At 44.9% G+C, this 18,428-nt stretch overlaps 1 protein-coding gene across 3 annotated transcripts; it reads right to left on the reverse strand.

Annotated features, from left to right (window-relative positions):
* Window positions 1-7,475: 7,475 nt before the first annotated feature.
* LOC310691312 (sulfotransferase 1A1-like) lies at window positions 7,476-16,037 on the reverse strand. Of its 3 annotated transcripts, none has more exons than XM_083471049.1 (9): window positions 15,556-16,037; window positions 14,731-14,879; window positions 12,835-12,960; window positions 12,603-12,700; window positions 12,041-12,167; window positions 11,362-11,456; window positions 10,775-10,955; window positions 9,693-9,827; window positions 7,476-8,041 (listed from the first exon to the last, which is right to left on the reverse strand). In XM_083471049.1, exons 2-8 carry the CDS (start codon window positions 14,876-14,878, stop codon window positions 9,715-9,717), a joined length of 888 nt encoding a protein of 295 aa, XP_083327175.1. In that variant the 5' UTR covers window position 14,879; window positions 15,556-16,037; the 3' UTR covers window positions 7,476-8,041; window positions 9,693-9,714. The 3 variants fall into 3 exon arrangements, with proteins under 3 accessions (XP_083327175.1, XP_083327176.1, XP_083327177.1); XM_083471050.1 differs by lacking the exon at window positions 15,556-16,037 and adding an exon at window positions 15,480-15,535; XM_083471051.1 differs by lacking the exon at window positions 7,476-8,041 and adding an exon at window positions 9,475-9,615 and having other exon boundaries at window positions 15,556-16,024.
* Between the last annotated feature and the right edge of the window lie 2,391 nt (window positions 16,038-18,428).

Genomic DNA, 18,428 nt, shown 5'->3' on the forward strand with positions numbered 1-18,428 from the left:
TGTTCTGCTGCTGGATGATTCAAGCTTTTAGAGAGAGTCTGTCATACCCAAAGATGTGTATGTATGACAATTCCAGAAGACAGCGGTGCAAATCCTATGTTTGCTAGTTGGGTCAGCATTTGAGAAATGTAAATGCTTTCTTTTTAAAAACAAAAAAGGAAAGGAAAGCAGCTTTCTTGCCCTTAAGGCTTAAAAGGTATTGTTGTGCACAGCTTCACTCTTCAAGCAGTGCAAGATTCCAGACCAACCCTCTCCTCTCAACATGGTTCTTCCAGGCGGTTGAAAAATCTCTCATGAGAAATTTCGGCTCGGCTCGATTTTGCAACATCAAATTGTTTTCGAAATTGCACACAGCTTTGGGCAGGCCTGCCAAACCAAAGCCAGGCCAGGGGAGGTTATGTTGCTATTGTCTCCCTCTGGGTTCTTGAACTGATGTGTGTGTGTTGAGATACAAAAATAAATTGTCCAGTAGCACCTTAGAGTCCAACTAAGTTTGTTCTGGGTTGTGTGTGTGTATCTCACCCCCTCCTTGGTTTTCTGCCAGGATCTGCCTCAGTGTGTCAACACATAATGGGAGCCAAGAAAAGACAGCAGGCAAGAAACGCAAACAACCGCACCCCAAACTGCGAGTAGCTCTGCAGCAGGAAAGGGACAGAATAGGCTTGTGGAACCATCTTGTCTCTAGGGTGGCTGAGGGTCAGAGAACTCAGGATAGGGGAAGAAATTCACATTATCAGTTCACATTATGGGATGAATCCACCTTATCTTCCCTTTCCAAGGGCAGCTGTCCTTCACACTTCTTTGAATTTTAGTGTGCAGTTCTCCAGCCAAGTCATGTGTACAAAAATGCACATATGTCAGAATAACACAAAAATCCATTTTATCTGGGAAAGTAGAAATATTGCGGTAAATACATGTTGCAAAAATATTGGGCAAAATTATGTTCAAAGAGGTGAAATTCACACTAAAATACCATACTGATTAATCTTCCTTTTTTTAAATTGCAAGCTAATCTGGAGGACCGAATTTAAGAATGAGAAAAATGAGAAACTGAGCGGAGCTGAAATTGAGGGGTTTGCCCATCCCTATAGAGGATGCCCTTCCCCCTTCTTGAAGGGCTGTCTGGTCCAAGTTGGATTCAAAAGATAAATAACCTTCAGAAGGGAAAGCAGAGCAGCATCAGAAGCCTTGAAGTGTCCCATCAACATTTAGCACCTGAAGAGTAAACAAAGGAGGCCCATAGCAGGTCACCTGGTCAAAAGCCACTTCCAAGCTGTTGCCATTTTTCAGGTCGGCTTCAACTGCAGATTGGTAAATTCAGGCTGTGCAATTCAAGTGGATTTGGCCCTCTTATGTAACAACCTCAGTAAACACATCAAGAAACTCAAGAGCAAAATCACCAAAGTGACAGGAAACTGCACTAGATAACAATTGCCTGACCCAATGTCCTCTTACCGTATTTTTTGCTCTATAAGACTCACTTTTTCCCTCCTAAAAAGTAAGGGGAAATGTGTGTGCGTCTTATGGAGCGAATGCAGACTGCGCAGCTATCCCAGAAGCCAGAACAGCAAGAGGGATTGCTGCTTTCACTGCACAGCGATCCCTCTTGCTGTTCTGGCTTCTGAGATTCAGAATATTTTTTTTCTTGTTTTCCTCCTCCAAAAACTAGGTGCGTCTTGTGGTCTGGTGCGTCTTATAGAGCAAAAAATACGGTAATTTCCCTGCCAACAAGTCAGAATCAATGCTCAACACTCTTTATAACCACCCTGCAAATTTGTGCAAAATAATTAGGACGGATACTCAACAGGTCGCCTGGAAACGGCCATAGTGTTGTGGAGAGATGTGTTTCGTTTATATCCAAAATTACAGTGGTACCTCAATTTACGAACTTAATCTGTTCCGGAAGTCCATTCTTAAACCGAAACCGTTCTTAAACCGAGATGCGCTTTCCCTAATGAGGCCTCCCGCCACCGGTTCCCTTCCACCGTTCGGCTTCTGTTCTTAGACCGAGGTAAAGTTCGCAAACTGGGACACTACTTCCGGTTTTCTGGAGTTCGTAAACCGAATCGTTTGTAAACAGGACTGTTATTAAACCGAGGTACCACTGTATAGTAATCCTTCTTACAATTGCATCAATGTCTATAAATTAGCATGTGCAAATTTTTCCCATACCTGTGTCCTCTCTTAAAATGATGTGTTCCCTCTTTTCTGGCAATGCATAAGCAGCCACCTATTTGTCGCTCAGTTCCAATCATGGACTGTTTTGCTGAAAGGAGGTGGCTGACAGCCAGACTGAAGCGGAAATTGAGATTTCCCGTTGGAACAATCTTTCTGAGATGTCTCAATTTATTCAATACTTTTTTTGTAATGTATTTTCTGGGCCTGTTTTCATGCTTCTGATATATTTGATTGCTGTCCTGAGAAATACGTTGCAGTGTTTTTTGTTAGTTTTAATTATTTGGATTGCAATCCTATGGTCAGCAACTTGGCATTAAGTTCCCACTGAACTCAATGGGATTGAAAACTTCTGAACAGAAGCAAAAGATTGTGTTGTTAACCACAGTGGCGTAGCGTGGGTTGTCAGCACCCGGGGCAAGGCAAGTAATTTGTGCCCCGTAACCCGTGGATTTTAGCACTCGAGTCTCTTCTACGCCCCCCCCAGATGTTGCGCCCGGTGCGGCAGGCCCCCCCTGCACCCCCCACGCTACGCCACTGGTTAACCATTCCTTATAAACTGTCCTGGGAAGTGTTGAAACAGAAGGGTGGGGTGGCGTTCAGCGCTTTCCACCAAATAAATATATGATGAAATACGGCGTATTGCAAAAGCACAGTATATTTCAATGTCACCTAACCGCCTCTGTACTTGCAACAAGTTTATAACATTAAAAAACCCGTCACATGTTGAAGCACATCGCTGTAATCCTCAAAGGGGAAAATCCAGTAATCCTCTGGCAAATTCTTTGCATCATCTGATGGGAAGGGTGAAGTATTAAGGTAGTTCCAACAAAAGGCAAATCCTCTCAGATCACGTGCTGGAAACTGCAGCTCAAAAACTTAGCAGAGGGCCAAAACAGGGTGTGAGATCAGTTGTTTCCTCACACGTACGCTTTAAAACAACCTATTTGCCCCCCCCCCCAGTTTTGACTGAAGCTATGTCTCTGGGGGGAGTAGAGGGGAATAAGACAGTTGCAGTTCCTATCTGTGCTCTCTTCAACCCCCCCCCCCCCATTGTAGACCATAGAGGTCCATGGAAAGTGGGTAGGAACAGGCTAAATATTTCTGTGGAGCTCCTGTTTCTGTCTCTCTCTGTGTGTATTTTAGCTTGTTGGGAACCTATTGGAGGGGTAGGCAATGGATTTTCCTTCAGATGTGGTGTAAACTATAACTGCCATCAGCGCCAGCTAGCATGGCCAAGGGTATAATTTCCTCTGCCTGCCACTGCTTTGATCAAAATCCAAGACCATCCCATTGGCACCCACTTTATGAAAGTGTGTGGTGAGATCTCCTACATCAAATCTGTTCTTGCAGGTCCTCAGCTTCAGCTGCAAGCCCACATCAAGCTCAGTTCCAGCTCTGCAGTATACCGGTCTGCTAACTCATTTTCAACCTCCTAGATGTCCCCCCCTCCTCTCTCTCTCACACACACCTTAAATTCCTTTTCTCAGTAGTCAAGATCACAGCAGGGCAGTCATGTGTCCTACATTAGAGAGGGAATCCTCTATTTTTCTCTATTTGAATAGCTATTGGGTCCAAGTCTGATGTAAAGATTATTTATTTCATAACATTTATAAACCTTACTTTTTAAAAGACATCTGAAGGCAACCCTGTTTAATGCTGTGTTGTTTTTAACACTCAATTGGGAGCTGCCCAGAGTGGCTGGGGAAACTCAGCCAGATGGGTGGGGTATAAATAATAAATTATTATTATTACAGTGGTACCTCTTGTTACGTACTTAATTCGTTCCGGAGGTCTGTTCTTAACCTGAAACTGTTCTTAACCTGAAGCACCACTTTAGCTAATGGGGCCTCCTGCTGCCGCCGCATGGCCGCCGCCCAATTTCTGTTCTCATCCTGAAGCAAAGTTCTTAACCTGAGGTAATATTTCTGGGTTAGCGGAGTCTGTAACCTGAAGCGTATGTAACCTGAAGTATATGTAACCTGAGGTACCACTGTATTATAATAATCCTTCACTTTTTCTTTACAGGGCCATGTAGATGAATGCAACTGGTGTGATGTTTCTGACTTTCTACACTAGTGTCTGTTTAATTCATAGCTTCCTTAAGTTTTTCCCACACTGAAGTTAAGGGTTTAATTAGGGGATTAAGTTTTGCTGCCTGTGTATGAGTTTCAACAGTCTTTGAATAGTTTTGATGGAATACAGTATTTCATAGAATCATAGAATCATAGAATCATAGAGTTGGAAGAGACCACAAGGGCCATCGAGTCCAACCCCCTGCCAAGCAGGAAACACCATCAGAGCACTCCTGACATATGGCTGTCAAGCCTCTGCTTAAAGACCTCCAAAGTAGGAGACTCCACCACACTCCTTGGCAGCAAATTGCACTGTCGAACAGCTCTTACTGTCAGGAAGTTCTTCCTAATGTTTAGGTGGAATCTTCTTTCTTGTAGTTTGGATCCATTGCTCCGTGTCCGCTTCTCTGGAGCAGCAGAAAACAACCTTTCTCCCTCCTCTATGTGACATCCTTTTATATATTTGAACATGGCTATCATATCACCCCTTAACCTCCTCTTCTCCAGGGTAAACATGCCCAGCTCCCTTAGCCGTTCCTCATAAGGCATCGTTTCCAGGCCTTTGACCATTTTGGTTGCCCTCCTCTGGACACATTCCAGTTTGTCAGTGTCCTTCTTGAATTGTGGTGCCCAGAACTGGACACAGTACTCCAGGTGAGGTCTGACCAGAGCAGAATACAGTGGCACTATTACTTCCCTTGATCTAGATGCTATACTCCTATTGATGCAGACCAGAATTGCATTGGCTTTTTTAGCTGCCGCGTCACACTGTTGGCTCATGTCAAGTTTGTGGTCAACCAAGACTCCTAGATCCTTTTCACATGTACTGCTCTCAAGCCAGGTGTCACCCATCTTGTATTTGTGCCTCTCATTTTTTTTGCCCAAGTGCAATACTTTACATTTCTCCCTGTTAAAATTCATCTTGTTTGTTTTTGCCCAGTTCTCTAATCTGTCAAGGTCGTTTTGAAGTGTGATCCTGTCCTCTGGGGTGTTAGCCACCCCTCCCAGTTTGGTGTCATCTGCAAATTTGATCAGGATGCCCTTGAGTCCATCATCCAAGTCGTTGATAAAGATGTTGAATAAGACCGGGCCCAAGACAGAACCCTGTGGCACCCCACTAGTCACTCTTCTCCAGGATGAAGAGGAACCATTGATGAGCACCCTTTGGGTTCGGTCAGTCAGCCAGTTACAAATCCACTGAGTGGTAGCATAGTCAAGACCGCATTTTACCAGCTTCTTTACAAGAATATCATGGGGCACCTTGTCAAATGCCTTACTGAAATCAAGGTAGGCTATATCCACTGAGTTCCCTTCATCTACCAGGCTTGTAATTCTGTCAAAAAACGAGATCAGGTTAGTCTGACATGACTTATTTTTCAGAAATCCATGCTGACTATTGGTGATCACAGCATTCCTTTCTAGGTGCTCACAGACTGTTTTCTTAATGATCTGCTCCAGAATCTTCCCTGGTATTGATGTCAGACTGACTGGGCGGTAATTATTTGGGTCCTCTCTTTTCCCCTTTTTGAAAATAGGGACAACATTTGCCCTCCTCCAGTCTGCCGGGACTTCGCCTGTTCTCCAGGAATTCTCAAAGATGACTGCCAGTGGTTCTGAGATCACATCTGCCAGTTCTTTTAATACTCTTGGATGCAGTTCATCTGGCCCTGGAGACTTGAATACATCTAAACTAGCCAAGTATTCTTGTACTATCTCCTTAGTTATTCTGGGCTGTGTTTCCTTTGCTGAATCATTTGCTCCAAATTCTTCAGGTCGGGCATTGTTTTCTTTATCGGAGAAGACTGAGGCAAAGAAGGCATTGAAGAGTTCAGCCCTTTCTGTGTCCCCTGTTTGCATTTCACCATCTTCTCCTCTGAGTGACCCCACTGTTTCTTTGTTCTTCCTTTTGCTACGAACATACCCATAAAAGCCTTTTTTGTTGCTTTTAACCTCTCTAGCAAGCCTCAGTTCATTCTGTGCTTTAGCTTTTCTGACTTTGTGTCTACACGTACTGGCTATTTGTTTGAATTCCTCTTTGGTGGTTTCCCCCCTTTTCCATTTTTTGTACACATCCTTTTTTAATCTTAACTCAGTTAAAAGTTCTTTAGATAGCCACCCTGGCTTCTTTAGGCACCTTCCATGTTTCCGTCTCATTGGTATTGCCTGACGTTGTGCTTTTACTATCTCCCTCTTAACAAACTCCCAGCCATCATGAACTCCCTTTCCTTTTAGTATTGCTGTCCATGGGATCTCACCCAGCACTTCCCTAAGTTTTATGAAGTTGGCTTTCTTAAAGTCAAGAAATTGAGTCCTAGTATGCTTGGCTGCTCCTTTCCGCTGTATAGTAAACTTCAGAAGAGCATGATCACTCGCGCCTAATGATCCTTCCACATCTACCCCACTAACCAAGTCATCAACATTGGTTAGGACCAGATCTAAAATGGCTGTTCCTCTTGTTGCTTCTCCCACTTTCTGGACAATGAAGTTGTCTGCAAGGCCAGTGAGGAATCTGTTTGACCTTATGCTCTTGGCTGAGTTTGACGTCCAACAAATATCCGGGTAATTGAAGTCCCCCATTACTACTATCTCCCTTCCTTTTGCATGCTTGGCCATCTGTTCCAGGAAGGCATCATCTATGTCCTCCGTTTGGCTTGGGGATCTATAGTAAACTCCCACAATGAGGTCTCTGTTATTCTTCTCTCCCTTAATTTTGACCCAAATGCTCTCACTGCTGATATATAATAATGATATTTAAAGTATCATTTAAAAAACTAAAAAGTTTGGCAATGCTTCATGCTCCAAGGCTGTTTCAGTGTGAGGCAGTTGGTGCCTGGCTTTGTTTCTTGTTATACTCACTCCCCAAATGACAGTAGGAAGAGCAGAAGGCAGGGAAATTCAGCTCATCCGACTCCTTTGCCCCTTGGGATGCTCAGCAGTCCAGTTTACAGAGCACCACCTTCTTGGAGGAAACATAGGTTCTGGCTGGAAGGCTGCAGTCCTCTCAGGTTACGATGATGATTATTTCCAGATGAAACTGCACATTCCACATGTGCTTTTTCTTGAATATAGCCATCAACTCAAAGATATACTTACCCTTGAAACTTTGCTTACAGCAGGAAGGTACCACAAAGCTCATTCGGCCTAACCCCCTGCTGATACAGGAAATCATTTGCTGAAGCTCAACACTAATGTTGTTAAATTAATAAAGGACGAGGACAAAAAAGCTTTTCAATAAAAGTATTTATTAATGGTGGTAATACGAGATATGAGCAGAGTATCAACCTGACGATTTGGGAAGGTTTTTTAAGTGCATGTCATGTACTCTGCTTAAGTAATGCAAAATATATGTCTTTGCTAAAATTCTATAAAAAGTGGGCTTCTTTGAGACCAGATCATTCTATTTTTAAAAAGCCTCTCCAGGGTCAAAGCAGGATAGAGAGAGAGGCAAAAAAAGAGACGTTCCTTTTGGAATGTAACAACCAGATTTTCTTGAACTCCTTCCTGCATCTGCTGTCTAGGAAGGGAGGTCAAGGATTCACAGCTTACTGAGCTATAAATTGAGCTGAACATTAGTTTGTGGTTGTTCTAGACACAGGCTGATAAGAATTGACAGCTCCAAAGCTACACAGTGGCTGGAAAAACTACATAGCAGCACTTTGGGAAACTGGCTGTTTCTTGAAGGGGTCATGAAGGCATCTTGGCTTGATCTTCGTCTTTACACCATCAAGGCACATGGTGGCATCTTCCAGAGACAACACGGGGTGTTTTCCTGGCGCCAAACAGTTTACAATCTAAAACAAACAATGGGGAGAGCAAGGGAGGGAATGATGTGGGCAGATGCCATCGCACTCATATCCACACCATTTAAAAGGACACTTGTTGCCCCAAAGAACTCTGGGAACTGTAGTTTAATCCTCACAGAGCACTCTTGGTAAACTACAGTTCCCAGGACTCTTGGGGAGGAAGTCATATGCTTTAAATGTTGGAGGGGATGTGGCTGTATTTGAAGCTTTGTTATAGTAGGGAAGGAAGATTAGGAGATTATACCAAAGGCCCCAAAGGAAATATGGGTTTTGAAGGAAGGGGAAATAGTGCCAGCTCCAGATTCCACGGGGTCCCCCTGCTCATTTTCACTGCTGTTACTGTTCCCCATTCACTAGCCCTCTTTCTCTGGGCGCTGCTCAAGTCACACAACTGCCCAGAGGGAGCAGGTAAGGGAATGGAGCCTGCTGTTTCTACTTGTTGGGGGAGAGGTTGGCGCTGTGGTCTAAACCACTGAGCCTCTTGGGCTTGCCGATTGAAAGGTCAGCAGTTCGAATCCATGCAACCGTGTGAGTTTCCGTTGCTGTGTCCCAGCTCCTGCCAACCTAGCAGTTTGAAAGCACACCAGTACAAGTAGATAAATAGGTACTGCTGTGGTGGGAAGGTAAACAGCATTTCTGTGCATTCTGGCACTTGTCATGGTGTCCCGTTGGTGCCAGAAGCAGTTTAGTCATGCTGGCCACGTGACCCAGAAAGCTGTGCACAAACGCCGGCCACTCAGCCGGAAGCGGGTTGAGTGCCACACCCCATAGTCGCCTTTGACTGGGCTTAACTGTCCAGGGGCCCTTTACCTTTTACCTTTTTACCTTCTCCTTGTTCCTGACACTACTCACTTGCTAAGAGGGGACAACTGAATGGGCAGCAATGGCAAGGAGAAGCAGCACCAAGGCAAGGGGCTCCAGGAGTGGCAGTGAGCCTTTTGCTGGGGTATGACCCTCAGCAAGTGTCCAACTATGTTGACCTCTGACACCAGGACTGAGATTTTGGGAATGGGTGAACTGATGAATCCTGTGCACTCTCTCTCTCTCTCTCTCTCTCTCTCTCTCTCTCTCTCACACACACACACACACACACACAAACACACACACACGGCTCTGCTAGACAATTGCTATTTTTGGGTGGGATTCAATCATATACCAACAAATACAGCTTGCACCATTATAGTTAGTTAGGCAGTCTTGAACAACAAAGCCACTTATCCAAAGATCAGACTTTTACAATATGAAAAGTAGTACAGAAATCCACTTTTTGCAATAAGAAAAGTGATGGGAAGTGCAGAATAACACTTGGTTTGACACAGGATCATCTAACCTCCCTGCAAACAAATCAGCACAAATGCTCAATAAACAGCTCTTCTGGAAGTGTCCACCTACACACCAGCAGGCAACATCAAGGAAGAGTTGTCCGCTAGGGAGAAAGCTGGATAGTATTGTGCATGTTCAGGAGCGTTTGTGGACATGGGAGAGAATCCAATAATCATGGCTTCCGTATTTTGTCTCTTTTCTATTAACTCACATGAAGGTCTGTTCATCAAACAAGAAACCTGGTGGGCGGAATTGATATTAAGAATCTGAAACAAAGGTAGTAGATTCCATAGAATGGGAATAAAATGAGACTCACCCGAAAAGGGAAGTCAGAGAGATCAAATCTCTGTCCGGAAGTGCAGGGTCGTTCCTTCCATCTGCCTCTTGTAATCGGCATCAAAGCGCTCGTTTTGAGCCACTGTGAACTTGTTCTTCCAATCGCCAGTGATTCCTGGGTTGAAATGGGAAGAAATGGGAGTCAAGACACTGGCAATTAAAGAGGGACAAGATAGACATGAACATTACTACCTAAAGACCTGTCAAATATGATGGCTAAAAGAGGAATGGGGAGTTCCTGCCCTTTCCACACTGTACTCCATGCAGCAATACGCAGCTGCAGATTCCACTTGTCTGGAATTTTTTTTAACAAAAAAAATGATTGGGTTTTCAATAATAAATAAGTACATAAGCAGAGGAAGAGATCTGCAGGCCCTACTTGTGATGATGTGATGATGATGACGGTGGTGATGCAGATGATGGGGACATTTGCCTCCTCCAGTAAGCTGATCCCTTTTTGGTACCCACTCCCTAAGCCCTATGATGCCTCAAGACCTCTTCTGAGCAATAATATTATGTGTTTGTGGGTGCCAGACACCTATAATCCTAGCAAGTATTAAAACCTAATCAAGCCAGGCTAGCTTCCCAATGAGGTAACCGCCTGGCTGATGGATCATTAAGAGAACAAAGGCAAGGCGGTTTGTGCTAGATGACAAATGGGCGGGCCCCTTCTCCAGCTCTCGGAGAGTTAGAAGGACAAAGCCTGAGATTTGGGGGCTGGGTTTGCTGTGATGTGACCTGGAGGAAAAAGCTTCAGGCTGGAAAGGCAGAGAGAAAGAAAGAGTCGTGGCTGATTTCTGCTTGAATCCAAGCCTGTGGCTGTGGTAGAAACAAGACCCTTTTGATGTACTGATGTACATTGATGTACATTTGATGTACATTGCAGGCTCAGGATGTATATATGTGTATATATGTATAAATGTAAACCATATATCATAAAGATACCACAGTCTCCGCTGTGCCTCATTTCCAACAGGAAACATGGACCCTGGGGTGAACCCCTGGGACCCCTGGAATCTCAGCCCTCTTCAGCCCATCCCTCCAGGTGTCAGTGCAGCTTACCTTTCCTCATGAAAGGGGAGATACTGTGGTCCATAATCGTGGCAGGGATGCTTGTGTAATTGGCCATTTGGTTCTTCTGCATCTCTTTGAAGGAGGTGTGGTGAGCAATCTTCTCGACCAGGCGGTCATCTGGTGGCCTCTCCAAGAATTCCATTATTTTTCGGATCTCCCGCTGAGGATTCTAGAAGATAAGCAATGATTGGGGGTTGAAGCCGGGGGACTTAGGTTAATAAATTAATAATAATAATTTATTATTTATACCCTGCCCATCTGGCTAGGTTTCCCCAGCCCTGGGTTGGGAAAGGAAGACAGGGGAGAAGGACAAGGACGCAGTGTACAGAATGGGAATACCCAGGTGGACCTCCCAATTTCCCAACGTGGGAACCATCATTTTGTCTGGTGCACCTCTTGAATGTGGCAAATGATGTTCCGGCCCTCTAGACACCACAGTTCCTTCTGACAAACTGCGTGCATGCATGATACATTCTATATGTGCTATGTTTACACTTTGAACATTTTGGTGGCTTTGCTTGCCGTTGCAGCAGAACTGGCATTGAAAGGGTTATACCGGGGAGTGGGAATCTTGCCTCTTTCAAGTCTTCATAGAAAAGGTAGAGCATCTTATGTTCATTCCTCTTGTCCCACCAGCCTTTGACATGGTCGTACCAGGATCCAAAAGAGACTGAGGAGAGAGAGATTATGGGCTTCCGTGAGAACCTTTCTAGAAACGAGGAAATTCTGGCCTCTGCTGGGTAAGGCTGCAACTCAGTACTATAGCTTATTTTTCCCCTTTTTTTGGACTGCAACACCCATCTTCCCTGACCATTAGTCAGGACAGCTGGGGCTGATGGAAGTGGTAGTCTAAAACACGGCACATTTTCCACACACATAAGGATCAAAGTTCCATCTTCAGAACTGGGGAAAGTCTGACAGACACCTTGAAGAGCTGCTGTCAGTCAGATTATCACGATCTGACTCAATATAAGGAAGCTTCATCATTTGTTTATCTCATTCTACCGCTACCTGCCCAGAAGCAATGGGAAGCCAGAGGAGCAATGCCTGGATATGAACCTTCACACTTACAAAGCTCCTCCAAACCAGGTAAGATCTATGTAAAACACTTGCTCATAATTCCATATGGAATTTCATAATTTCTATATAGCAGGTGGGTCCAATGACAACTAGAAGATCACAAGTTTTCTGTCCTTGGCTTTCAGGGTCATTGCCCTTGCCCTCTGCCTCTGTCTTATCTCCCACAGTCCTTACTGTCTCCAGCCATAAACTTCTCCAGGAATTCATCCCACGTTCCAGGATCAGGATGCACTTTTGCCATTTGGTAGAAGTAATAATACGAGACAGCCACATCTTTGGCGTTTCTGGCCACGTAGATCATCTGTAGTGCAGAAAGTAGCATGCAGATTAAATGGATGATCAGCATAATTTATTCTGCTTCTGCCAGTCAGGCAGAAGGGCAAGGGGCAATGCAAAGGTTTTGAAGTCCCTCCCCTTGGCTACTACAAAATGCTGCAAAGCCCTCCCCACCTCTGGTTTTTAAATTTTTACATTGCCCATAGATTTTCAAGCCTGTTTTCATATGGACTAGTAACTTAGATATTTTCTAAATAAAGTATTTAAGTATCTTTCATATATAGACTAGAAACTTAGATTCCTTTTTTTGAAAACAATAACCTTCTTCTGCATAGAATACACAGCCCTGCTGGCAACTTTGTGATCCTCCTTTCAGATTAACACTCCAGCCCCTTTCTTCCACAGTGACCTCTTTCAGATCCTGCTCTTGCTAGATTCAGGTGCCCATATACCCTCTCACCTTGCAATCCGTTTCCCAGAATGATTTTGGAAGCAATTGGACCGGAAGGTGTGTTTTAATTAGACATGGCCGAGGTGCTTTTCTGAGCAGATCAATGCCTGGAGGGAGGAAGAGAGGGAGGAAACAGAAGTCAATAAAGAGGTTTCTCCTCTCCCCATCTTTCACGACCTGTCCCCACAGCATACCTTAGGGTGAGGGACTCCTGGATTGCTGGCCTTCTGGGGTGTTTTACCTTTGGGAACTCCTTCAACAGCAAACTCCAAGAAAGGGACTCTCTGGTAGATGGGTTCGTTGCTGCATTTCTCCACATTGCCTTCTTTATAGATCAGGTCGATGACCTGGCTCACCCAGGTAGTTCCTGAAACCGCATGAAGGGGTGTTTTGCATAAATTCTCTATTGCAGTGCACTTAGGGAAAGCCAGGATTAAGGCTGCATACGCCGTACATTTAAAGCACATGCAAACTACGTTTCCTCAAATAATTCTGGGTGCTGTACTTTGTTAAGGGTTTCTGGGCATTGTAACTTTGTAATGGGTCAATTACATTCTCCAGAACGCTTTGGGGGGGGGGAGTGCTTTAAAACTTATATATGCCACCTGAGGGTACATATACAGTGGTACCTCGGTTTAAGAACAGTCCTGTTTATGAACTATTCGGTTTACGAATTCCGTAAAACTGGAAGTAGTGTCCTGGTTTGTGAACTTTACCTTGGTCTAAGAATGGAATCAGAATGGTGGAAGGGAACCGGTGGCAGGAGGCCTCATTAGGGAAAGTGCAACTCAGTTTCAGAACGGTTTCAGTTTAAGAACGGACTTCTGGAATGGATTAAGTTCGGAAACCGAGGTACCACTGTACACCCTACAGTCATGGCTGTAGCCCAGGTGGGGGCAGCTGCCCCCCAAATCAAGTAAATAAATAGAAATACTTAACTAACTGACTAATTGCATCACAAATATCTGGGTTCTGCCCCCCCCCCCAGCATAAAGCATGCCCTGCTTAAAATAAATCCCATGCGTACATATCCTCCCCAAAAGAAGTCTGGAAACTGTGTGATGGTGGACTGGGGGGGGGGAGGAGTCCTGTTTTAACTATTTATTTAACACAGGTGGCACTGTGGGTTAAACCACAGAGCCTAGGGCTTGCTGATCAGAAGGTCGGTGGTTCGAATCCCTGCGACGGGGTGAGCTCCCGTTGCTCGGTCCCTGCTTCTGCCAACCTAGCAGTTCGAAAGCACATCAAACTGCAAGTAGATAAATAGGTACCGCTCCGGTGGGAAGGTAAACGGCATTTCCGTGCGCTGCTCTGGTTCGCCAGAAGCGGCTTAGTCATGCTGGCCACATGACCCGGAAGCTGTACGCCAGCTCCCTCGGCCAATAAAGCGAGATGAGTGCCGCAACCCCAGAGTCGTCCACGACTAGACCTAACGGTCAGGGGTCCCTTTCCCTTTCCCTTGTGCTTTTATCTCATGTTTTAATACACTGCCCAGAGATCTTTTGAAGAATGGGCGGTATACAAATGTAATAAATAAAGTAATTCTTAGTGTAAGGATTAGAGATATATTACAACTGTAATATGGCACTCTGCATGAGCCCAAAATTTGCCCCAGCCCTCCAATGGATCTCCTCTATTTTGTTTCCCCCATCGGTTGGGGGGAACTGCCTGCACAGTCCTAAATCCAGCACTGACAACAGCTGCCCAGTTATGTCCCTGTTTTCACCAGGGAAATCATTGCTTCCCACCTCGACACCGGCATATTTGTACAGCCACAAGTCTGCAAAGAACGTGATCCCTTTTAAGCTGTCTTGGAAGCCATTGCTATTTGGAGGCTGTGTTAGACCATGTAACATTACCTCAAGGGCTTAGCACCTTTTCACAGAAGCCCAGAATTGTGGAGTTGGAAGGGATCCAATGAGGCATTTTAGTTAAGGTTACCAGCTTTTTTCCAGTGAATCCGGGGACACTTTTCAGCTTCAATAGATTTTGTATGGGGACTGATTTGTAAATCTGGGGACTGTCCCCAGGAAACAGGGACGTCTGGTAACCTTAATTTTAGTCCAACACCCTGCAAATGCAGGCATCGCAACTTTCCTTCCCATTGAGTGGGAAGCAGCCCAAGAAATTCACTCACCAGACTTGGGGTATGTGGAGATCAGCAAGTCCCCCGGATGAACTTGGAAGTCCTTCACCTCTTCCAAGACATCAGCAAACGTCTTGATCATGCCAACTCCCTGGACGTAAACCAGCGGCGGGCGCTCAGGCTCTGCATCGGGCTTCATCCTGGCAGAAAAAGGGAGTTAAAGCAAAGTGGGCTTCTTGCAGCCTTGGGCAGAGTGAGTCCCCCCCCCCCCGCCGCCATGCAAGGAAGGTGTACAATACATGAGTGGAATCTGAGCTTGAAATTCAACCAAACCTTACGCAACATCTGGCATACGCTACCTTCCCCTTTGACTGGAGTTGGCAGGGATTTCTGAGGCTGGGCTGAATAATAGGATCAGATAATTGCAAGGAACTGGGATTTCACTGCGAGGGAACTGAAATAACTGCTGAAGAAAAGGGAAAGTCTCACCCCCATCCTCAACCTCATTTGCCACCTGCAAGCAAAGCAATTTGTCCTCTCTGCGTCCTTTTTCGAGGGTCAGGGCGGACCAAGATTTAAAAAAAAAACAGCCTCACAATCCCATCCCTTTCTACAAGTCCTCCTGAGTTCAGTCGGTCTTTCTGCTTGGGAAATGGGTCGATGAGGATTGAAGCCTTCGTGCAGGAAAATAAGACCCAGGCTCTCGCTCCCTCTCAGCCTTGAATACTAGTCGTCCACCAGGACATTGGACGGTCTTGTTCTGCCCTCATCATCCCAGGGAGACCAGGAGTCCTGCCTGCCTTGTGCCCTGACAGCTCCTCGCTCCTCCACTGCCCGCAGTCCGGAGGCAGCTCAGCTTCCGCGGGTGTCGCTTACCTTGATCTTGAGGCGCTGGTGATGGTTCGGCGGCTGGCGCTGATTTGGGAGCTGAAGCGCTCCCGAATCCGGTTTGTGGGGCGTGGACCAGGAATGGGCGGAGAAGATCTCCCGGGGTGAATTATTCCGGGGTGGGACAGTGGAGAGCTGGTAGCTTTGCCGAGGTGCCGCTGAGATCAAGGCAACCTTTCTGCTTCAGTAAAGCAGAGGGAAGGGTTTTCACGGTGAAACACTAAATATATATGGCAATCTTTGATACTGGGAATTCCTACATCCCCCCCACCCTCCAAACAAAAACGAACCCAAAACAATGTTGGCATTCCGACCAAGGCTTAAGGGTTGCTTTCAAGCACGGTGGCTTAAGGGAGTGCTGCCTCTTTAAGAGCTTCCCAGACCCCCAAGTGCCCTCTCTTCGCTTAGCCCCAGGGAGAATGGATCCCTCTTCCAGGTGTCTGTTCGGAAGGCTGCCAAGGAGCTTATGCAACAAGCCTGTTAAGTAACCTGCCCCTTCAGAGTCACCGTTCAACAGCCAACATAGTTTACTCATTTCTACAGGGTAAACACTTTGCACATGCTCAGGAGGTCAACTCTGCATGTTCTCACCTATCAGTGAGGACTGAAAATGGACTCAATTTAAGATCTGCGGATAGACAGCAGTTTAAAACGCAGTTTCGAGGCCCCTCCGTGTGCACATGATGAAGATGATGCCACACTCTCTCAGCTCACCACCACCATGTTAAGTGAGCCCACTAATGATCTCTTGATACCAGGCTTCCCAAAACAATTTGGGTAGTTTTAATTTGAGCAATGGAAGAAGAATGATCTGGCTAGAGAAGCAACTTGGGTGTGCTGCAGGGGTCCTGATATGTCTCTGAAGCTGCCATGCCAGTGAGAGCCAGTGTGGTGTAGGGGTTAAGAGCGGTGGACTTGTAATCTGGTGAACCGGGTTCGGGTCTCTGCTCCTCCACATGCAACTCCTGGGTGACCTTGGGCCAGTCACACTTCTTGGAAGTCTCTCAGCCCCACTCACCTCACAGAGTGTTTGTTGTGGGGGAGGAAGGGAAAGGAGATTGTTAGCCGCTTTGAGACTCCTTCGGGTAGTGATAAAGCGGGATACAAATCCAAACTCTTCTATGCCTGCATGACTACCAGCTTGCTTCCCGCCTGTTCAACTTGTATATTTTGAAGCACATAGATGTCACAAGAGTGCCATAAAATCTCCATTAGACTCCCATTTCTGGCCCTACAAAGGTGCCATGGGATTTGCTAGCACTTGGAGAGTTCGTACAATGTGTTATATGTTTAGTAGTGTGCACCTGTCTCACACAGGTAAAAAAAAATGATGGCATTTCAATGCACAAACGCACATCTTTAAACAGGCTTTGGATAAGTGCAAACATGGCAGACTGCACTCACATGATTGGCTCTGGTTCTCTATGGTATACACCCATATTTGGCTTAACAATCATGGACCACCCAGTTGGGGCAATGTTGAGTAAATATTAAAAATTATTGTTTTATGGTGTTATAACTTATTTCACGTTTATAGTTGTATATAAATGTTTCAGATGTGTTTATGGGGATGGGAGGAAGAATAACATATTTGTTCCTTTGCTCAAGGTGCTTGGTGGAAGGGGTTGAGAAACCTCTGACTTAACAAGGATGTAGCTGAGAATTTTCCAGAAGCTTCCTACCAATCCAAATAGAGCTGGCCGGCCTACCATTAGGCAGAGTGAGGCAGCCACCTCAGAAAGCTGGTTTTGCTTGTCATCAAAGGGCAGCAAACGTCAAGTACTCAAAAGGCAAACATTTGATTTTTTTTACAGAAAATAGGTCTGCCAAGTACAATCTCAGGGGCGTAGAGGGTGGTAGTTGAATGTATCTGGGGGGGGGGGGAGTTTCATGGGCCTTTTCCTCAGAGCAGCACCATAGAACCTCTTACATCAATGATATTTTGAGGAATTGACAAGAGTTAGGCTCTTGGCTATAGCAGACACAGGAGTTAAGTTGTAAAACAGCAAACAAAGGCCAGAGGAACCAGAAGAAGATACTGCTTCAAAAGTTAGGAGTAAAAATCTTGAAGTGTGGGAAAGATATAAAAATCTGTTGGAACAAAAAACTCCATATTGGTTATCGCCGTTGGAGGCAATGAGTGTGAAGAAAGTCAATATGACAGGGGGATGGGTGACATATGAGAAGTTAATAAGTAAAAGAGAAGGTAAATGGAAGATGAGACCATTCGAAGAAGTTAAGGACCATGTCAATGTTTGGTTGCATTTTTTTCAAATTAATGAGATGTTTAGAAAAGATTTGAATCAAAGGGGTTTTGCGGATAAAGAATCAAAATTTCAGACAGAAATATTGAACAGTGATTTTAAGATCCTAGCAAAAATGTATAAGATATTATTAGAATGGTGCACGAAGGATGAAGAGGTAAAATCAGTTATGATTGATTGGGCCAAAGATATAGGATATAATATACAAATGGAGGAATGGGAAAGACTATGGAAGGAAGGTTTAAGATTCACTGCATGCACAGCTATAAAAGAAAATGTTATGAAAATGATATATAGATGGTATGTAACTCCGGTGAAACTAGCAAAAATGTATAAGACAAGTAACAAATGTTGGAAATGTAAAGAAAAAGAAGGTACATTTTTTCATATGTGGTGGGAATGTAAGGTGAAGTGCTTTTGGGAAATGATATATAATGAACTGAAGAAAATGTTGAAATATACATTTGTTAAGAAATCAGAAGCATTTTTACTAGGCATCACAGGTAATGAGATAAATAAGAAAGAAAAGAAGTTATTTCTATATGCAGTGACAGCAGCAAGAATATTGATGGCCCAGAAATGGAAACAGGAGGAATT

This window comes from Podarcis liolepis (assembly GCF_965112155.1).
Source record: "Podarcis liolepis genome assembly, chromosome: 13".
Classification (NCBI taxonomy): Eukaryota; Metazoa; Chordata; class Lepidosauria; order Squamata; family Lacertidae; genus Podarcis; species Podarcis liolepis.

Excerpts from the sequence above, each read along its gene's own strand:
- LOC310691312 (XM_083471049.1), bottom strand. The coding sequence starts at position 14,878 with ATGAAGCCCGATGCAGAGCCTGAGCGCCCGCCGCTGGTTTACGTCCAG. Across the intron at positions 12,168-12,602 it reads TCTGGGAAACGGATTGCAAG|ATGATCTACGTGGCCAGAAA; the intron begins GTGAGAGGGTAT and ends TCTGCACTACAG. Across the intron at positions 11,457-12,040 it reads GAAGTTTATGGCTGGAGACA|TCTCTTTTGGATCCTGGTAC; the intron begins GTAAGGACTGTG and ends CTCTCTCCTCAG.